Source organism: Melanerpes formicivorus, unplaced genomic scaffold, assembly GCF_026170545.1.
Source record: "Melanerpes formicivorus ecotype bairdi unplaced genomic scaffold, bMelFor1.0.p_v2 SCAF_87, whole genome shotgun sequence".
Lineage (NCBI taxonomy): Eukaryota > Metazoa > Chordata > Aves > Piciformes > Picidae > Melanerpes > Melanerpes formicivorus.
This window is the reverse complement of record NW_027142439.1, coordinates 136973-155025: the sequence shown is the minus strand read 5'-3', so window position 1 is coordinate 155025 and position 18053 is coordinate 136973. Positions and strand designations below refer to the sequence as shown.

At 53.6% G+C, this 18053-nt stretch overlaps 1 protein-coding gene across 3 annotated transcripts; it reads right to left on the bottom strand.

Moving 5' to 3' along the window:
• Positions 1-890: 890 nt before the first annotated feature.
• Positions 891-16086, bottom strand: SLC25A15 (solute carrier family 25 member 15). Of its 3 annotated transcripts, none has more exons than XM_068165311.1 (8): positions 15847-16086; positions 14836-14947; positions 12229-12339; positions 8536-8794; positions 6640-6777; positions 5514-5683; positions 3898-4056; positions 891-3064 (listed from the first exon to the last, which is right to left on the bottom strand). In XM_068165311.1, the coding sequence occupies exons 3-8, from the start codon at positions 12281-12283 to the stop codon at positions 2940-2942; spliced, it is 906 nt and encodes a 301-aa protein (XP_068021412.1). In that variant the 5' UTR covers positions 12284-12339; positions 14836-14947; positions 15847-16086; the 3' UTR covers positions 891-2939. The 3 variants fall into 3 exon arrangements, with proteins under 3 accessions (XP_068021412.1, XP_068021413.1, XP_068021414.1); XM_068165312.1 differs by lacking the exon at positions 15847-16086 and adding an exon at positions 15744-15807; XM_068165313.1 differs by lacking the exon at positions 6640-6777 and having other exon boundaries at positions 15847-16084.
• Positions 16087-18053: the final 1967 nt, after the last annotated feature.

The window sequence follows — 18053 nt, the reverse complement described above, 5'->3', positions numbered from 1 at the left end:
TGCTGCCTGCCTTGTGCTGGGGAAGAGGAAATCCACATGTTACTGCACGTGAACATGGTAAGCTTCTCCTCAAGCTTAAGGAGTGCCACCTCCTGTTTCTGCTGCTCCCAGACTGGCTTGAGAAAAGGAACAGCCTGTGCCCAGGAGTGAGACCATGGCTGCAGCACTAGAGGGCGATGGAGCAGGAAGGCAGAGGAGGGCTTCCAGGCACTGCTGCAGGAGGCTGTTCCACCGCAGCTCAAGGGGAGGATGACAGTTCCTCTTGGCTTAGCCCAGGCAATTGGATAGCAGTGTCCTTGCATGCCCTCTCTTCTAGCCTGCAGGGCAGTTAGGGTGAACTGTCTTCCTGTGTGCAGAGTAAGAATCTCCTTGTATAGCAGCAGAGGCTCCAAGAGCAGAAGTCAGACTTTTCTAGCTGAAGCTTGCAGTTAAAAGCCAATGTACAGGTAGGAATGAGTAAAGAAATAGCTGTGAGGGAGGCATTACATTTCCCTTGCACATAAGCACTAGTGCTCAAAGATCCAGGCCCTTAACCTCCTTGCAGCAGTGGCCTGCTCTGGCTCTAGGGTAGTGGACACTCACCTTTTATGTATGTAGACCTTAAGTGACCTGTGCTGCACTCCTGCCAGAACCTTACAGCACAGTAATCAACACTCCAGAAGCCTGCAACTTGAGCCCTAATATTAGAACTGCCTTTGATACTGGCAAAGCTCCAGGCCCTAGATTTTAGCCTTTCCCCTAGCAGAGGATGGGAAACCTCCAGGTCTGTCACAGCCTGGTGGCACTTTCCCTTTAGCTTTGAGAGCTTCAGACAGCCACTGACTGCTAAAGGCCTCTTCCTTCAGCTCTGGAGACACTTGCTGTCTTTGCACAAACAAGTCAGGCACTCAGTCAGTCAAATTGAACTTTATTCCCATGAATTCCTGTCCCAACATCATGAAGTCCTTAGCTGAACACCTGAGACATGGCTACAGCTTGGGCAGCTGTGGGTGGCGAAAGCACTGCTTACACCAACTGCACTGCCCAGCTAGTTCAGCCAGCAGCTTCTCCCTGTAGGGTCAGTTCCACATATCCTGCTTCTCCTGAAGCTTCAACTGTTAAAAACTGCAACCAGGAGCTTTGAAAAATGAAAGCAATGGCAAATCTAAGAAATAGATTGAAGTAGTCCACTGCTGTGGAGTCAGTCTTCATCTGGTCATAACTGTTAAACACATACAAATATACTCCCTCCTTGTGGCTGGACACTCCTCAAAAGAAGGGGAAGTCTAACAGCTCAAAGCCTTTCCCTCCTCCCTGAATCAGGCAGCTGTTTGCTATACATTCCTTTGGAAGTACCACTGGTGCACAGGATTACTGCCTCTAGGCTACTGGTCAACCAAGGTGAAGTGGTGCAGGAGTCAATGAGCATTCCTCCAGCTGTGCCCTGGGGTTTGATTGCCTCTGCTGGCTGTAGGGAAGGGGAAGGAGCAGTCCTTGCTACACAGCATGGCTGGGAGGCAAGATGCAGCAACTGCTTTCCATCACAGAGCTGTAACAATGCAGTGGAACAGCCATGGCTGCCCTGCCAGAGGCAGCAAGTACTGAGCTGCTTTCATCTCTGCCTAAGGCTTTTGCTGTTGGAGGAGCAGCCAGGGAAGCTGTAACAGGCAGAGCTCAGCAGTCCCAGCTGTGACTGGTGCCAGTTACTGGGAAGCTGTGACAAGCTACTCCTAGCTGTTTAGCTCTGACTGTGCTGGGTTTAAGAGCTGTCAGTGCCCTCCAAGGTAGGTTGCCACAGCACTTGGGCAGCATTCCCCTCAACAGCTCCAGGCCTGGAGTGGTGAATTGCATTGCTCTGAGACCTGCTTGGTCTCCTCTGAGGATGTGCAGTGGCTGCTTCTCACAGGGAGAAGCAGGGCTGTCTAAACAACATCCTGCTTCAAGAATGGAAAGGGGCACCTGCAGTAGGTGACTGTATCACTCTAGGTAGCACTAAGTGTGTTCAATCAGGTAATGTGAACAAGCAGGCACAACCTCCAGGCCTGAGAAGACACACACTATCTGGTTAAGGAGCTTTTCCCATGGGGCTGCAGACACAGCTAGTGGCAGGAGTCCAGAGGGTAGAGCTCAAGGTGTCAGCTGTCCTTAAGGTCTTGGTTCTGGCTTTCTGCTCTTCATCTCCCTGTCCTTCAAGCACTCCTCTGTGTCAGGGTGACCCAGACAGAGGCCTGAACAGCTACAATGCTATACTTGGAGCCAGCAGCTATTTCCAGCAACCTCCCTCTGTCAAGTGTCTCACTCAGTGGCGCTGGGGCTGCTCCAGCACTCCTGCAAAGAACTCAGAAAGCAGTAAAACGCTGCATGGCCTCAAACCAAGTCACTCTCGGCTGCAGGCACGTTTCAGGCTGCTTGTGTGTGCCCACTGGCTGGGACAGAGCACACCACAGAGCAGCTGCCATGACCTTGGAAAGTTACAGGAGCAGGAGGAAGCTGGAGAAGGGCATGGGCCTAGCTGAGGGCTGTGCCAGCCATACTCAGCAAGAGGAGCCAGGACTGGTGTACTGAGTCAGACGCTTGCCAGCAGCAAAGGGGAAAGCTGCTCCCCACAGCACAGGCTTTAGGAGTGCTTTAGCTCAGGTGGCAGCCTACTGCTGCACCTTGCCTTAAACCCACCAGGTCAGCACAAGTCCCTTTAGCACCACTGCAGGCCAAGCAAATACACTTCTGACATGTCCCTAGGGCAGAATCTGCAAGCTGGAGCTAGTGCTGCTGCTCCTGTGCAGGCAGCAGGCACCGCGGCACCTGAGCTCAAGAGAGAGAGCCTGGGACGGGAGTTCAGGGCCTAAAAGCAGGGCACTAAGTGGGCCCTGCTCAGACCATGATGTGATCTACAAGCTTTTGATTTTCAGTTGAAGGACTCTTAACCTCTTGCTCTGAGTCTCAGAAGGGATCAGTAAGGCTCAGTAAGAGTCGATCTGCTTGATCAGAAGCTTGCGGCTGTACTCGTAGGCGAGGAACAGGGCCCCGTTGGCCAGGAACGCACGGATCATGGTGGGCTTCAGTCCTGAGTACAAGGCAAGTACACCTGGAAGCACAACCACAGCCAGTTACTCACTCATGGCCTACCTGCACCAGCCAGGGTGCCTGTGCCTTGGGGTGATACTGGAGTAATGCTGCTGCTTCAAGGGGCAGCCACAGAGAGCAGCACTGGCTGCGTAGCTGCCACTGCAGCGTTCCTGGGCACTGACACAGGGGTGTCTGGAGCTGTAACTGGAGTTCAGCCACTTCAGTGCACACCCTGGGAGCTTATCTCAAGGCTGATAAGGCCTCCCAAGGGCTACCTTGGTCACCTGAGGATACAGCTCACAGAGCTGTGTGAGAGGTGCCAAGGGGACACACAGCTCTGTTGTTCTGTCTCGAGTCAGACTCCTGCTCTGGTGAGTGCCTGCCCTAGCAACAGGGCCAGGATTTGTAGTGCTTTTCCAGAGAGGAGCTGCTGGGATAAATTCTCCAGCTACCAGGCTTGATAGCATTGATTTACCAAACAGCTCTGGAGCCACAGATGAACTTCAGAAGGGAGCAGGGGGGGAGAAGTCTGAACTTAACCATTTCCCTCAAGTTACGTAGAGAGATCTAGTCATGGGCAATGGAGCTCCCTCCTTCACTTGCTTTTAATACAGACTGAGCTGCTGTTAGCCTGTAGTGAATTGTCTCCTGAACCAAGGCCTTGCAGACACAGTAGGTCTCAGGTCCTAGATCCCAAGGTTTTCAGCCTACACAGTGCATCCATCTCTGTTTGTTAGAAATACTGCCTGTCTCTAACAGGGTTGGTGGACTAGATTTAAGCCATGTGTGGTATGGGAGGGTGCAGCTCTGCCTCTGCAGCCCTACATCTAAGCTGATCAGCTGCATGCTCACCTTCAGTTCTCACCACAGTTGCAAACGTTCCCATGAAGCCTGTCTGCTTGCCAGCCATGGAGAGAACCTGAATGCGAGACTTGACACAGTCCACAGGATACACAGCGAGCCACAGGCAGCTGCCCCCAAAGCCTCCACTCAGCAGCAAAGGAAGGGGACCTAAGGGTAAGAAAAACTTTCATACACACCAGCACAAACAGCCTGTCAACTTACACTGCAGGAGAGCAGCTTCTCCTCCCCCTAGGAGTCAGCTGCAAGTCAAAGCAGAAGCTCAAAGGTTCTAAGGAGTGTCTCTGATTACTGGCCATGCTAAGCACCACTTGCAGTTCAGTTTTGCCTCCCAGGACTAATTGTGCAAGGGTGCAGAGGCACATCAGTGTCACTGATCACCTGGACAGAGTTGCTTGGTCCAGTTACATTCTCATCAGTCCTTTTGCATGGTGCAGCCTGCTTGTGCCTCAGACCAGCTGTTTGTAAGCCTTTTGCAACAACAGAGGACAACATGCATGCAGCTGCAATGCTAACTCCCAGCAAGAGGGAATATTCCTGTTCAGGCTTTCAACAGCAGCTGAGCAATCTTTAGACATGGAAAAAATGAGATCAGAATCATTTTCCATCTCAGTGTACTCTGACTGTCATAAATTTACAGCTAAGGCCTGGCCTGCATGCCAGTGTACACTTGAACATGCCAATCACCACAGCCAGCAGCCTCAGGGAGGTGATTCTCTCACTCTCTGCTCTGGTGAGACCACACCTGGAGCACTGTCTCCTGTTCTGGAGCCCCTGTTACACAAAGGAGCTGGAGGTGCTGGAGCATGTCCAGGGAAGGGCCAGGAGGATGAGCAGAGGGCTGGAGCACCTCTGCTGTGAGGACAGACTGAGGGAGTTGGGGCTGTTCAGTCTGCAGAAGAGAAGGCTGTGAGGAAACTTTATGGTAGCCTTCTGGTATCTGAAGGGAGCTACAAGAAAGCTGGGGAGGGACTTCTGAGGGTGTCAGGGAGTGGTAGGACTGGGGGGAATGGAGCAAAGCTAGAAGTGGGGAGATTGAGATTGGATGTGAGGAAGAAGTTGTGTCCCATGAGGGTGGTGAGAGCCTGGCACAGGCTGCCCAGGTTGGTGGTGGAAGCCTCATCCCTGGAGGTGGTTGCAGCCAGGCTGGCTGTGGCTGTGAGCAACCTGCTGTGGTGTGAGGTGTCCCTGCCCATGGCAGGGGGGTTGGAACTGGCTGATCCTTGAGCTCCCTTCCAGCCCTAACAGTTCATTGATTTTATGCTCTTCAGGATGACTGCAGCTGAAGACTGCAAAATTGCTCTGACTGGCAGCTGAAATGGAATAGCTCAGAGGTGTGTAGGGTCCCCACTCTTTCAGTAGTTGTGTAGCTCACTGTACTTATTCCCCACTTACACCACACCTTGCTCCCTGGGCAGGTGGCCCCTTCAGTGCTGCATTGCTACAAACACACAGTGCAGGCTCCCAGGTTTGGTGGGGCCTGCTTTCCTTCCTTGGGCTTGTGTTTCACCCCTGCTGTGTACCTCCAGGGAGGATACCCCTCCCTCTCTCCCCTTACACTGCACACAAGAGCATGCTCAGTCCCCCAGGGAAAAGCAGCACCATACCCAGTTCATCTTTGGGCCTCCCAGAGGCGAAGAAGCTGCGGCTCAGCTCATAGCCCCCGAAGAAGAAGAAGTAGCCTGGGACCTCCCGCAGCAGGGTGCTGGACCAGCCTCGGTAGAAGCCCAGGGGCCCATCCTGCTGGAGCACAGCCTTCACTACTGACCAAACTGTGCTGGGAGAGAGGGTCAGACAGTTAGTGAGCTTTAACAGCCAGAGCCTGAGAAGGCTACAGAGCAACAAGCACCTGCAGCAGCAAGGGAGGGTGAGAGCCGGGGGGTAGGTGCCAGAATTCAAGGGGAGCAAGACCCTGCTGAGAGCCCTTCACTGGCATCCAGCTTTGCTGGTTGATGGCAGGCTGAACAGGAGCCAGCAGTGGGGCCAGGGGGCCAGGAAGGCCAATGGCAGTCTGGCCTGCAGCAGGAACAGTGTGGCCAGCAGGAGCAGGGAATTCATTCTGCCCTGTGCTCAGCACTGCTCAGGCCCCACCTTGAGTCCTGTGTCCAGTTCTGGGCCCCTCAGGTTAGGAAAGATGTTGAGCTGCTGGAAGGTGTCCAGAGAAGGGCAACAAAGCTGGGGAGGGGTCTGGAGCACAGCCCTGTGAGGAGAGGCTGAGGGAGCTGGGGTTGCTTAGCCTGCAGAAGAGAAGGCTCAGGGGAGACCTTCTTGCTCTCTACAACTCCCTGAAGGGAGGTTGTAGCCAGGTGGGGGTTGGTCTCTTCTCCCAGGCAAGCAGCACCAGAACAAGAGGACACAGTCTCAAGCTGTGCCAGGGGATTTTGAGGCTGGATGTTAGGAAGTAGTTCTTTCCAGCAAGAGAGATTGGCCATTAGGATGTGCTGCCCAGGGAGGTGGTGGAGTCACCGTCCCTGGAGGTGTTTAGGGAGAGCCTGGCTGAGGCACTTGGTGCCATGGTTTAGTTGATCAGATGGTGTTGGGTGAGAGGCTGAACACAATGATCTTGAAGGTCTCTTCCAACCTGGTCTGTTCTGTGAGCACCTGCAACCCTCCCAGCCACAACTCTCCTCTGGCTGCCAGTGCACTGCAAGCATGAGACTGAGCCAACACAGAATTAAAGCTACTGAAGACACCCAAGGGCATTTCAGAGGAGCTGGGCAGGGTGATACTTACCTGTGTCCCTGGACTACCTTCCCTGAGAGCTGCATCTCGTGCATGGCCTGCAGCCGGCACTTCACCAGCTCCGTGGGGCAGAGCACCAGGGTGGCAAAGGCCGAGGCGAAGGAGCCCGCAGCAGCGTTCTGCAGGTCACTGCAAGAGAGAAGCTGCAGGAGGTATTTGGGCATTGACCTTCAGTGCAGTGGAAGCACTGCAAGAGCAAGCAAGTCCTTGGCTGTGTGCTCTAAAGATCATCAAGAAACACTGACAGAGAGCCTTGGGGGCAAGAGTCTGAAGGGAAAAGGGCAGAGAGCTACTCCAGCTGGGGCTGTGAAGATCCTGGCTCCTCCCCTCTTCAAGTGACTTAAACACATCTCTTGGACCCCCAAGAAAACACATGGCAACCTCTGCTCTCCTTGCCAGACTACAGGGTCTGCAGCTGGGTGAACACTGCCAAGTCTTCCCCTTCTTGGCTCTTCTAAAGCTTTTCACAGGCCTGTTTTACCAGACAGCTTTTGGGCACTAGTGACTTCCTCAGAGTCCAGAAGCAATCATCACCTCCTGGCTGCCAGAGGGTTCAAGCTCACCTTACCAGTATGTGCACAAGTTTTCAGTGGAAGTTGCAAGAGCTCTGAAAGCAGGGCAGGATGCACCCCTGCAATGTCTGTATGGATGGGCTGCCATGCTGCAGCCACCTGGAGTGGGGATAGCACAGACAGCTGGCACTCACACCCTGAAGGGAGCAGCATCATAGCCTGCACTGACTCCCAGCACTCCAGAGCTGGGCCTTACTCTGCTGTGATTCCACACACATCCCAGACTCTGGACTGCCAGGACTCACAGGCTGGTAGTTCAGGCTCATGCTGCTTTATGATGCACTTCAGCCAGGCACCTGTGGACGCTGCTGGGTTGGAGAGGAGCACAGAACGAGTGGAGCTTCTCCTCTCAGCACTTGGCAGTCAGCACAGCCCAGGCTTGCTGCTGCACAGAGATTCTTGCCCCACAATGGAGACCTCTTCCCTATCCCCAGCAGTGTGATATATCTACAGTATCAGAGATCAAAGCTACAGCTTTTCACCTTACCCAAGCACCATGGACCTAAAGTTGCTGCACAAACCAAAGCTTGTAACAGAGTCAGATGTGGCAGTGAGGAGGGTGCCAAAGCAGCAGGAAGCAGTGACTGCCTGCAAAGCAGCAACTGAGTGGCATGCAGTGAGGAAGAAGTGGCACCACTGACTGCATGACCCTCTTGGAGCACACAAAGCTTGGCATCCAGGCATCTGGAATGCAAGCTGCCCAAGCTCAAGCCAGAGTGAGGCAGAAGTAAATACAGAGTGTGTGCCTGAGCCCTGCAGTCACTGAGCTGTGAGCAAGACACAAAGGTTACACCCTGCAGAAGTAGAGGAAGAAGACACAGAAGAGGTGCCTTCTAGCTGTGCCCTGGGAGGTGACCAAGGGCATTGCTCCTTCGGGAGAGACACCCACCCCAGATGCTGTCAGCCTAAAGAATTCTGGCACGTGTCCACAAGTGACTGGCTGCAGCCAGAACTCAGATCTCTCCTGCACTTCCCAGTTGAACTCAGGACACAAACATTCAGGCAGAGACACTGTTGAGGCTTTGGTCTTTAACACACTGAACTTCACTGCAGCAGTGATGAGCCTCGAATGCTCTTCAAGCTCCCTCTCATCTCAGTATTTTTGTCAGTGGGGGAGTTTTGGTCACACATCACCCCAGCAAGAGTCTTCTGCTCTTACAACGTTGCTTCTGCTCCAAAGGCACTGACCCTGTGTGTCCCAAAGCAAAGCTCCTGCAGTCACCTACTGGGGAAGTCAAACTGAGCTGAACAAGGCTAACAGACTTTGGCACAGAGGGAAATCACAGGTTTGAAAAGAGAGGTTTCTGTCACTCACCTGAGCTTTGTCTTCCTGTCTACTCCAGCGATCCTCCTCACAAGCTGCTGGCAAAAGCCGTAGCACATGAAGAGAACGGAGTTCTCGGCGATGTTGGCTGCCAGCGCCGGCGTGGTCCCCTTGTAGAAGCCTCGCAGCCCCACCTGCTTGTAGGTTTGCACGAAGCAGTCAACGATGCCTTTGTACAGCTCTGGGAAGGTCTGCATCTTCACCTTGGCAGTGTCAAAGGGCTGCCCGGTCACCACACATGCTGTCCCACCTGAGCAAGCAGCGGCAGTTAAGAGGGCGGCCAAGGTGATCACAACTGAAACACTTCCCTGAAAAGAAGGCTGTTAGGCAGCCCACACAGACATCAGTGCCTGGATTTGAGCACAAAGGCATCAACTGTCAGGGGAATTTGGTTGCCTAAAGGGAAAAAGTCGGGCACCAGTGCAGCCACAGCTTTCAAGGGAGGTGATCCTCCCGCTCTGCTCAGCTCTGGGGAGACCACACCCGGAGTACTGCCTCCAGTTCTGGAGCCCCTATTCCAGGAGGGATCTGGAGGTGCTGGAAGGTGTCCAGAGAAGAGCCAGGAGGATGAGCAGAGGGCTGGAGCTGCTCTGCTGTGAGGACAGACTGAAGGAGTTGGGGCTGTTCAGTCTGGAGAAGAGAAGGCTCCCAGGTGACCTCATTGTGGCCTTCCAGGATCTGAAGGGGGCTACAGGAAGGCTGGGGAGGGACTGCTCAGGATCTCAGGCAGTGCTAGGACTAGGGGGAATGGAATGAAGCTGGAGGTGGGGAGATTGAGGCTGGAGGGGAGGAGGAAGTTCTTCCCCATGAGAGTGGTGAAGCCCTGGAATGGGTTGTGCAGGGAGGTGGTTGGGGCCCTGTCCCTGGAGGTGTTTAAGCCCAGGCTGGATGAGGCTGTGGCCAGGCTGATGTAGTGTGGGGTGTCCCTGCCCATGGCAGGGGGGTTGGAACTGGCTGATCCTTGTGGTCCCTTCCAGCCCTGACTGATACTGTGATACTATGGTACTATTCTCATTGAACATTTCTTTACCTCAGGAAATGAAGAGGCTCAAGCACATAAATGGATGCTGAATTGGAGGCACTGCTCTGCAGCCAAGCCACTTGTGTTAATGAGTTAAGCAACAGTGCAGGGGCTCAGAAGCAATCTGATTTTAGACAAAGATTCTTTCAGGACAAGAAGAATGCTGCTGAGAGTGCTGAAACTGCTGATGCCTTACAGACTGATAACAAAAGTCTGCTGCTCTTTGTTTCAAAACTCAGGTGATTCTTGTTTGCATTGATCCCCACATGCTGTGAGAAAGCGTCCAGGACAAGCTGGAAAAGGGCAAAAGAGCAAAGTTTCTCAACATGTTATCTGTTCTAAGCTGAACTGCAAGGCCAATACCCTGAAAACTTGTGAGTTATTTCCCTCAGTGTCATCAATAAGCCTTTTGCCCACAGAGCAGTGTTTTCCACAAGAGCTAACTCAATGCAGGAGTCTGCTGACAGACCTTCTGTTACACCTTGCCAGTAAGAAACACCAGGGTACCCTGACAGCAGTCTGGTAGAAGACAGAACCTGGCAGGAAGCCTGGGATAGAATGGAATGGAATGGAATAAACCAGGTTGGAAGAGACCTTCAAGATCATCGTGTCCAACCCATCAACCAATCCAACACCACCTAAACAACTAACCCATGGCACCAAGCACCCCAGCAAGTCTCCTCCTGAGCACCTCCAGCGATGGTGACTCCACCACCTCCCACCCCCTCCCTCTTTCAGCAGAGCAGAGCTGACATGTAAGTTAACAAGGTATTGTTCAGCTATGACACTGCAATTATTACCTGTAAATGCAGATAATGTAAAGAAACTGCAAGTGAAACAAGAGTTTGAATCCAGTTCAGCTCAGTTATGTTTGTTCTAAGTGTGAAATAGAAGAGGCAGTAAGTGTTTGGTTAGCTGGGGTGATTTTCAGTTGGTTTTACTCCTTGCAAGCAGATTTGTGTTGATGTTGTTGTTCCTCAAGAGTTCCTTGAGGCCTTTAAGAGGAACTCAAGATCCCATCTCCTATAAAACCTCACTCTCAAGCAGATGGATCATTAGAAGCTTCAGAGCAAATCATGCAGGGAAACACGAAGAGCTTCTTGCTGTGAGAAGGCTAAGCCAGCAAAGCAGTGGCTGGCTCAGACCAGGAACATCCATGTAAGGCTCAGATCAAAAGCAGAGCTGGAAAGGCTCAGACAATGCTACTTGCAGGCAAGTCAGGTAGCTATGAAGCAACAGCACAAGTGGCAGGTTCCAGGGTAAAGGCAGAACTAAAACCTCGAGGTGTAGTACAGTAAGGGCTGTTGGAAGAAGCTCAGGAAAGCCCAAAATGGCCTTGGTAATGCAAGAGTGAGAGGCTGGGCCATTCCAAAGAGAGAAAGGGCTCTCCTCACACTGCCCTTGGAGGTGGCACAAGGAGCTCAGTGAATTGCAGCAATGAACTTTGCAAGCCCCAGAGTAAAGACCAAGAATCCAGTTAAAGCACAAACTAGTGAAGGAAAATAATCCTCCAGCCAGCAGTACAGAGTCTGAACCCCACACACACCACAAACACAGGGTTAAAAAACCACAAGAAAGTCAACCCTGCTTGAAGGTGTGGGCAGATGTCCTCCTAATAACATGAAAATGGGGCGGGGGGGAAGTCCTACTTAATCAAAGCAGTGATTAAAGGTTGCTCAGATCCCAAGGGAAGGACTGTGACCCACAGGCTGCTAAATGGCTTGCTCAGAATGTCCTCCTTCCTGTATGTCCTTACTTATCAGCTAGCCAAGGCTGTAGAGAGGAAAGCAAAACCAGACTGCAAGTCTCTTGGAGGCACTAGCTGTCTGCCTCATCTAATGCACTTGCCAGGCAGTGCAGAGACAGAGGTCACCCAGAAACCAGCACTGCCATACCCACAGCACTAACACCATCAGAAAAGGGCTGACTGTAACAGCCACTGTACCTTGTTTAAACTGGTTACAGCACTACATGAGACAAACCTTTCCTTCCACCTGTCCTTTAGCAACTCTGTCCACTCATAAATGTGAAACAAAAGTAATCAATTCCCTGCTGGAGTGAAACAATGAATCCCTCAGCCACAGACACCACCTGCATGGCGCTGGCAGTGAGAAGGTAACTCTTTCCATATTTGTGACTCACAACTGGTCCAGGAAAACTTCATAGCACAGACTAGAGTGAAGTGGAGGTTAGTCCAGTGAATTTACCACCATCAATCCTGCCACTGAGCTTCCCAGCTCTTAAGGATTCACACCAGGATGTTGCCCGAGCCAGGGACCTTTCAGCCAGCCTCTTGCCCGTTTCAGTTAGAGCTTTGGCGACAACGGCAACACCTCACATCACTCCTGCACTGTCTTGAGCTCATTGTGACTGATCCTGACACTCATGTAAGCATGAGAGCTAACACCAAAACTTCAACCTCCTTCTGGGAACTTGGTGGTGTGAGATAAGAGCACACCTTCACTGCGTGGCAGGGGTTTCCCCAGGGAGAAGTGATAGTGCTGCAGTTGGGACACTGGCTGCAATCTGCTGCTTCCCCTCTGCATCCTTGCAATACAGAGGGTGAGGCCCTTCATAGCAACTGGAAGCTGCTTTTGATTTTGTCAAAGGTACTAGAACTGTCCCTCAGATGTCTTTTGCAATGGAGTTTTCTCCTGCATTACCTGCAGCTCCTGCTGTGAGGTCAATAGCAGCCTGCAGGGCAGAGTTGATCCGCATGCTTCACGCTGCTTTATCCGTTACTTCAGAGGGAAGTCTGTTTCCTTGCAGGTCACCTGAGGGGAGAGAGGCATGAAGCACATGCAGTTTGTAACAACAATTCTGCCAGACAGAAGCATCACAGGAATATTTTCCATTACTAAGCTTGTTCTAAACCATTTAGAGACAGAAAATGCTTGTCCCCAGGACCGAGACACAGCCTCTTTGTGTTCTGACCGGTTAGTTTGGCTGCATTAGCCAAGTCCTCTGGAGTATTACTGCTGAGCTTCAAATGATTTGGGCTTTCCAGCTCCTGGTCTCCCTGGATCTCTCAAAGAAAAGCAAAGAGTACCTCCAGGGAACAGTGCTGAGTGCTACCTCCCTATTCATTGGAGAAGCATAATCTCCAGCAGGTGTATAAGGCTAACTGGCAGGAATATTTCCCTCCCCTGTCCCACCTATAAAGCAAACCAGAGCATGGCTGCTGCTGAACAGCAGCTGTGAGAGCTGTGCTCATGGTGACACAGGCACATGAGCTATTTCTACACAGCTCTCAGAAAACAGGAGTAGACTGGGAATGGCCATGAACACCTAGGAGTGTGTCTGGCTGTCATGTTCCCAGCTCAAATCCCACACACCCCGGTGTATTATACATAAGAATGCCACCTCATCTCTCAGGGAGGCAGCTGGAGCACAGAGACACAAAGGTGACACTTTCAGACGAAACACTCAAATGAAGTCAGCAAGGTAGTTTCACTGGGCAAGCAGTTAAACCAGGCCTGCTTATTTGGAGTAAAATCACTGAGCCAAAGACCTCCCACTGCTCCAGAACCCCACTGCTGAGCAAGACACTTGGCTGGCACTGCTGTCACAGAAATTGCCTGGGTCTTCAAAGCCACACAAGCACACCCCCATGAACTGGCCCTCACTGGCTGCTAAGCTTGTCTGCAAGCAGAAGACAGCAACAAACTGAATGCTTTTTTATTCTCCTACCTACTGTAATGGCTCTTGTGAAACCTGTTGACTCCCAACATACATTTTGGGGTGGTATGAATGTGAAACAATTTCCAGTAGGCTACACTGAAAGGATTGTAAATACCCCACACTGTATGAACCACAGTGGCCAAACAGTCTGCACATTCCAAGCACAAATGCTCACATACAAGCAAGGCCTCAAGGATGCCTCTCTCTAAACAAGTTATTATTCCTGAAGCTTTAAACACAAACAAACAAAAAGCAGGCAATGTGCTGTCACTGAGGAGCTCTGCATGACCAACCTGTCATAATGAAGTCTTGGAAAGCAGCCAGCATCCTTGCAATCAATTGGCACTAATACAAACTGTTTCCAAACTGGGATCACAGGAATAGAATAGAATAGAATAGAATAGACCAGAATAGAATAGAATAGACCAGACCAGACTGGAAGAGACCTTCAAGATCATCGTGTCCAACCCATCAACCAACACCACCTAATCAACTAACCCATGGCACCAAGCACCCCAGCAAGTCTCCTCCTGAACACCTCCAGGGATGGTGACTCCACCACCTCCCCAGGCAGCCCATCCCAATGGGCAATCACTCTCTCTGTGGAGAACTTCCTCCTGACCTCCAGCCTAAACCTCCCCTGGCACAGCCTGAGACTGTGTCCTCTTGTTCTGGTGCTGGCTGCCTGGGAGAAGAGGCCAACCTCTGCCTGGCTACAACCTCCCTTCAGGGAGGTGCAGAGAGCAAGAAGGTCTCCCCTGAGTCTCCTCCAGGCTAAGCAACCCCAGCTCCCTCAGCCTCTCCTCACAGGGCTGTGTTCCAAGCCCCTCACCAACTTTGTTGCCCTTCTCTGGACACCTTCCAGCAACTCAACCTCCTTCCTAACCTGAGGGGCCCAGAACTGGACACAGGACTCAAGGTGTGGCCTAACCAGTGCAGTGTCCAGGGGCAGAATGACCTCCCTGCTCCTGCTGGCCACGCTCTTCCTGATGCAGGCCAGGATGCCACTGGCCCTCCTGGCTGCCTGGGCACACTGCAGGCTCATGTTCAGCCTGCTATCAACCAGCACCCCTGGCTGCTCTCAGCCACTCTGGCTGCTGCCTGGCTGCTCTCCAGCCACTCTGACCCCGTTTCACCACTGACAGCACCGTACACGAGGTGCTACTCATAAAACAGAGGCTCTAAGGCCAAGTCACACTTAGTCATGCTATATACCTCACTACTGCTTACACAGCACTTGGTGCTTTTGCTTGTCATTTAGAGGAGGTAAAGAACAGATCAGTGAGACAGGCTCTGAATGGCTGGCATTACTGAAGTACAACTGCCTGCCTGCCCTCAGTAGAATGTGCACTGTTTACACATCAGTGCCAAGTGCTTATCAACTTGTGCCAGTCCCCAAAGGGAGCACATGTCAGATCACCCACAGATACCCACTGAAAGGCTGGGCAGAAGAAAAAAGGCATGCCTATAAAAATACTGATGTTTTAAGAGCAAAGGAAGCTTAGTTTCCCGATCTGCAAGGTCACACCACCACTGTCCGAGGATGTAAGACTCAGTCAGAAGGACATCAGTGTTAGTTACGTACATACCTTCCCTTCTATTTTTTTCCTATTTGTAATAGCACTGGCACATTAAAACAGGCTTGCAGATACAGTGGGACAGCTGCTCTCTTTGCTTCCAAAGCGAATCCCAGCCTCAAACCTGGAAACACGGAAGCATTAGTTAGTGTAACAGGTTCCTCAGAGTGCTCCTCCCGCAGACGCAGATGTTGCTCCCTGCCGATGCATCCCCCAAACACTAAGCGGATACACCCGACAGAGCTGCGGCTCGCAGGAGCCGGCGGGGCAGGCCGTAGCTCCGCGTCCCAAGGTCACGGCAGGCCGGCATCCCACCAGCGGCGGATCGGGGCGGCAGGGACGCCGGCATCCCACCAGCGGCGGAGCGGGGCGGCAGGGACGCCGGCATCCCACCAGCGGCGGAGCGGGGCGGCAGGGACGCCGGCATCCCACCAGCGGCGGAGCGGGGCGGCAGGGACGCCGGCATCCCACCAGCGGCGGAGCGGGGCGGCAGGGATGCCTGCATCCCCCCAGCGGCGGCATCCCACCAGCGGCGGCGCGGCAGGGCAGGGACGCTGGCTGCCACACGTGCTCGGCGCCGGGGCGCTCACATGCTCGTTAGGAGCCGGATCGCCCCAGCGAGGCGGGCAAAGCCGAGGGGCAGTTCCTGAGGAGAGGAAACCCGCAGGCTGCAGTCGCGGTGCCCCGTTCCCATAGCATCCCCCCGTTCCGAGCAGCACATCTGCGGCCGGCGCTTGGCGCGGCGGCTAGCGGAAGCCGGCAGGGGCAGGGAGTCCGCCAAGCCCCACACCCCCCGCGGCCCGCCGCCTCTACCTGATGGCCGCACGCAGCCCGCAGCCTCCCCAGGGGCCCTCCCGCCGTGCCCGCACGCCGCGGGGCATCCCGGCTCCCGCCCGCCCGCCGTGCCCCCGGCTGCGCACCCAGCCGAGCCGCTGCCCGCGCCGCCCCGCTGCGCCCGGCCAGCCGAGGGAGAGAGCAAGGCCCCGGCCCCGGCCCCGCCCGCCGCCACCACACAGCACTCACCACACAGCACACACCGCGCCCGGGCGGGGGCCCCGCCGCCTCTGCCCCTATATAGGCGCGGCCGCGGGAGGCGGCGTGGTGCCCGCGGGGTACCGGGAAGGCGCCAGCCCGGGCGGCGGCGGCGGGCAGCTCCGAGCGGGCTGGCGGGGGAGCGCTCAGCGGCCGGCTCTGCGGGGCTTAGAGTGGGGGAGACGGCCTCGGGGGCCCCGTCGGTACCGGCTGCGGCGCCTGCCGCCTCCGAAGCGCTGCGGCCTGGCGGCGGCCGCGCAGCCTCCGGCGGAGGCGGCTGGGAGGGCTCTGCCTGGCGCCGGGGCTCGGCGCGGCCGGGCGGGGAGCTGCGGGGCTCGGCGCGGTGCTGCGGAGCTCAGTGGGGCTCAGCGCGGCCGGGCGCGGTGCTGCGGGGCGCGGTGCTGCGGGGCTCGGCGCGGTGCTGCGGAGCTCAGTGGGGCTCAGCGCGGCCGGGCGCGGTGCTGGCGGCGAGGACCAGACGCGGGGGGCGGCCGGGGTCGAATGGCGTTTGCTTTTCCTCAGCCCCTGCGAGCGATGGGCAGCGTTTAAAGCTTATGGAGCGCGATTTAGCCGCATCTATGAATTAGAACCAAAGAGCGCTCTGGTCTGGTCAGTTGGGGTTTCGTTTGGTTTCCACGTTTGTTTTTCTAGAAGGGTTTCTGTAGGTATTGAGTACCCTGCGATAACGACCTCTGTACAGGGGAGCCGCAGCAGCAGTGGCAGAGCTCCTGAGCCAGGCACTCGCCCAGCAGCCGCGGCCCGGCGGGAGGGGGTTTTGCCTTCTGCTGGCTTGCAGCATTTGACAAAATTCAGAACGTCATTCAAGAAGGAAAATTAATTTGTGCTCCCCCCCTCCTTTCTTTTTGGTGCTACCTGACTGGGTAACAGTTACGTTAAACCAAAATTACTGTTCCCCTTCTCCCCAAATCCCCCGTGAAGTTTAATGTATGTGTTAGAGGACTAAGCTGTACACATTTGGAGCTATCTCGTCCTTAAATACAAAGCAGTCAACAATCTTCCCTCTTAGGTTGGATTGAAGAGTGAATTAATTGTGGACATAAAGACCTTGTTCCTGGCCTGATGTCCACTAACGCTGCTAGCTCTGCCGCTGCATGAACACTGACTTGTGGCACATTAAGCTGGCCATAGACAAACATCTGCAAGCAGTTTGTTGCAGATCAACAGATGACCTTTAAGCTGAGACATGGCTTTTGTGCTCCTGGCTTTGCAGGAACACGAAGTGCCATACCGTAGCTTAAACCACTCTGAGGAGAGCTAATGCTGCTTTCCTCAGCTGTGAAAACAAACTGCACAAAGTTCCTCCTCTCATTCCTCCCTCTTTGTTCTTCCCCCGCCCTGCTGTCTTTTGATTAGGAATTAACTGAAGTGCTTGCAGTGAGGCTCCTCAGAAGCAATGAGAGCAGTAGGACACTGTGCAGCCTGCAGGAAGGTAAATGAACAGGAGCTATACCGTGTATCAGCACTCAGTGATACAGCAGGTACCCTGCCAGAGCAGGAGGTGTTTGTGGGCAGTGCCATACACCTGCTGTCCCCCTGGAGCTGCACATGTGTTGGTGTGAACTGAGACATGAAGACATGCATGTCTGAGCTTAGCTCCCTGGTGTTTTCCTCCAGATAAAACTGACAGCTCCTACTTTATTAGAATAAATTAGAATAAACCAAACCAGGTTGGAAGAGACCTTCAAGATCATCGTGTCCAACCCATCAACCAATCCAACCCACCCAAACAGCTAACCCATGGCACCAAGCACCCCAGCAAGTCTCCTTCTGAACACCTTAAATGACTCTCACAGCCTAGGCTAAGGAAAAAGCATTCTAAATGCCAGGAAGTTAAATGTGCTTTCCATTTCCCTGTCACTTTTGATCAATTGCAGAGTTCAGCTGGGATTTTTCTCTGTGGCTGTATTTTCTATGTTATTTTTCTTCTGTGTGGTTATTTTCTTGAAACATCCTCTTTAGATGGCATGGGGGAGTTAAATGGCTTGGGGCAATCCTTCAGAATGTGGCAGAGCAGGCTTCCTTGTGAATAGGTTTTGAGACAACAAATTGAGTTGTAAATGGCTTGAATGGAGGAACAATTGCTGAGCCTGTGGTACCCAGTTAGTGCATTAGCTCTGCATCTCTAGTGAGCTGAAACACTTCAAGATCGCTGTACCAAGAACCCTGACTTGTGTGCT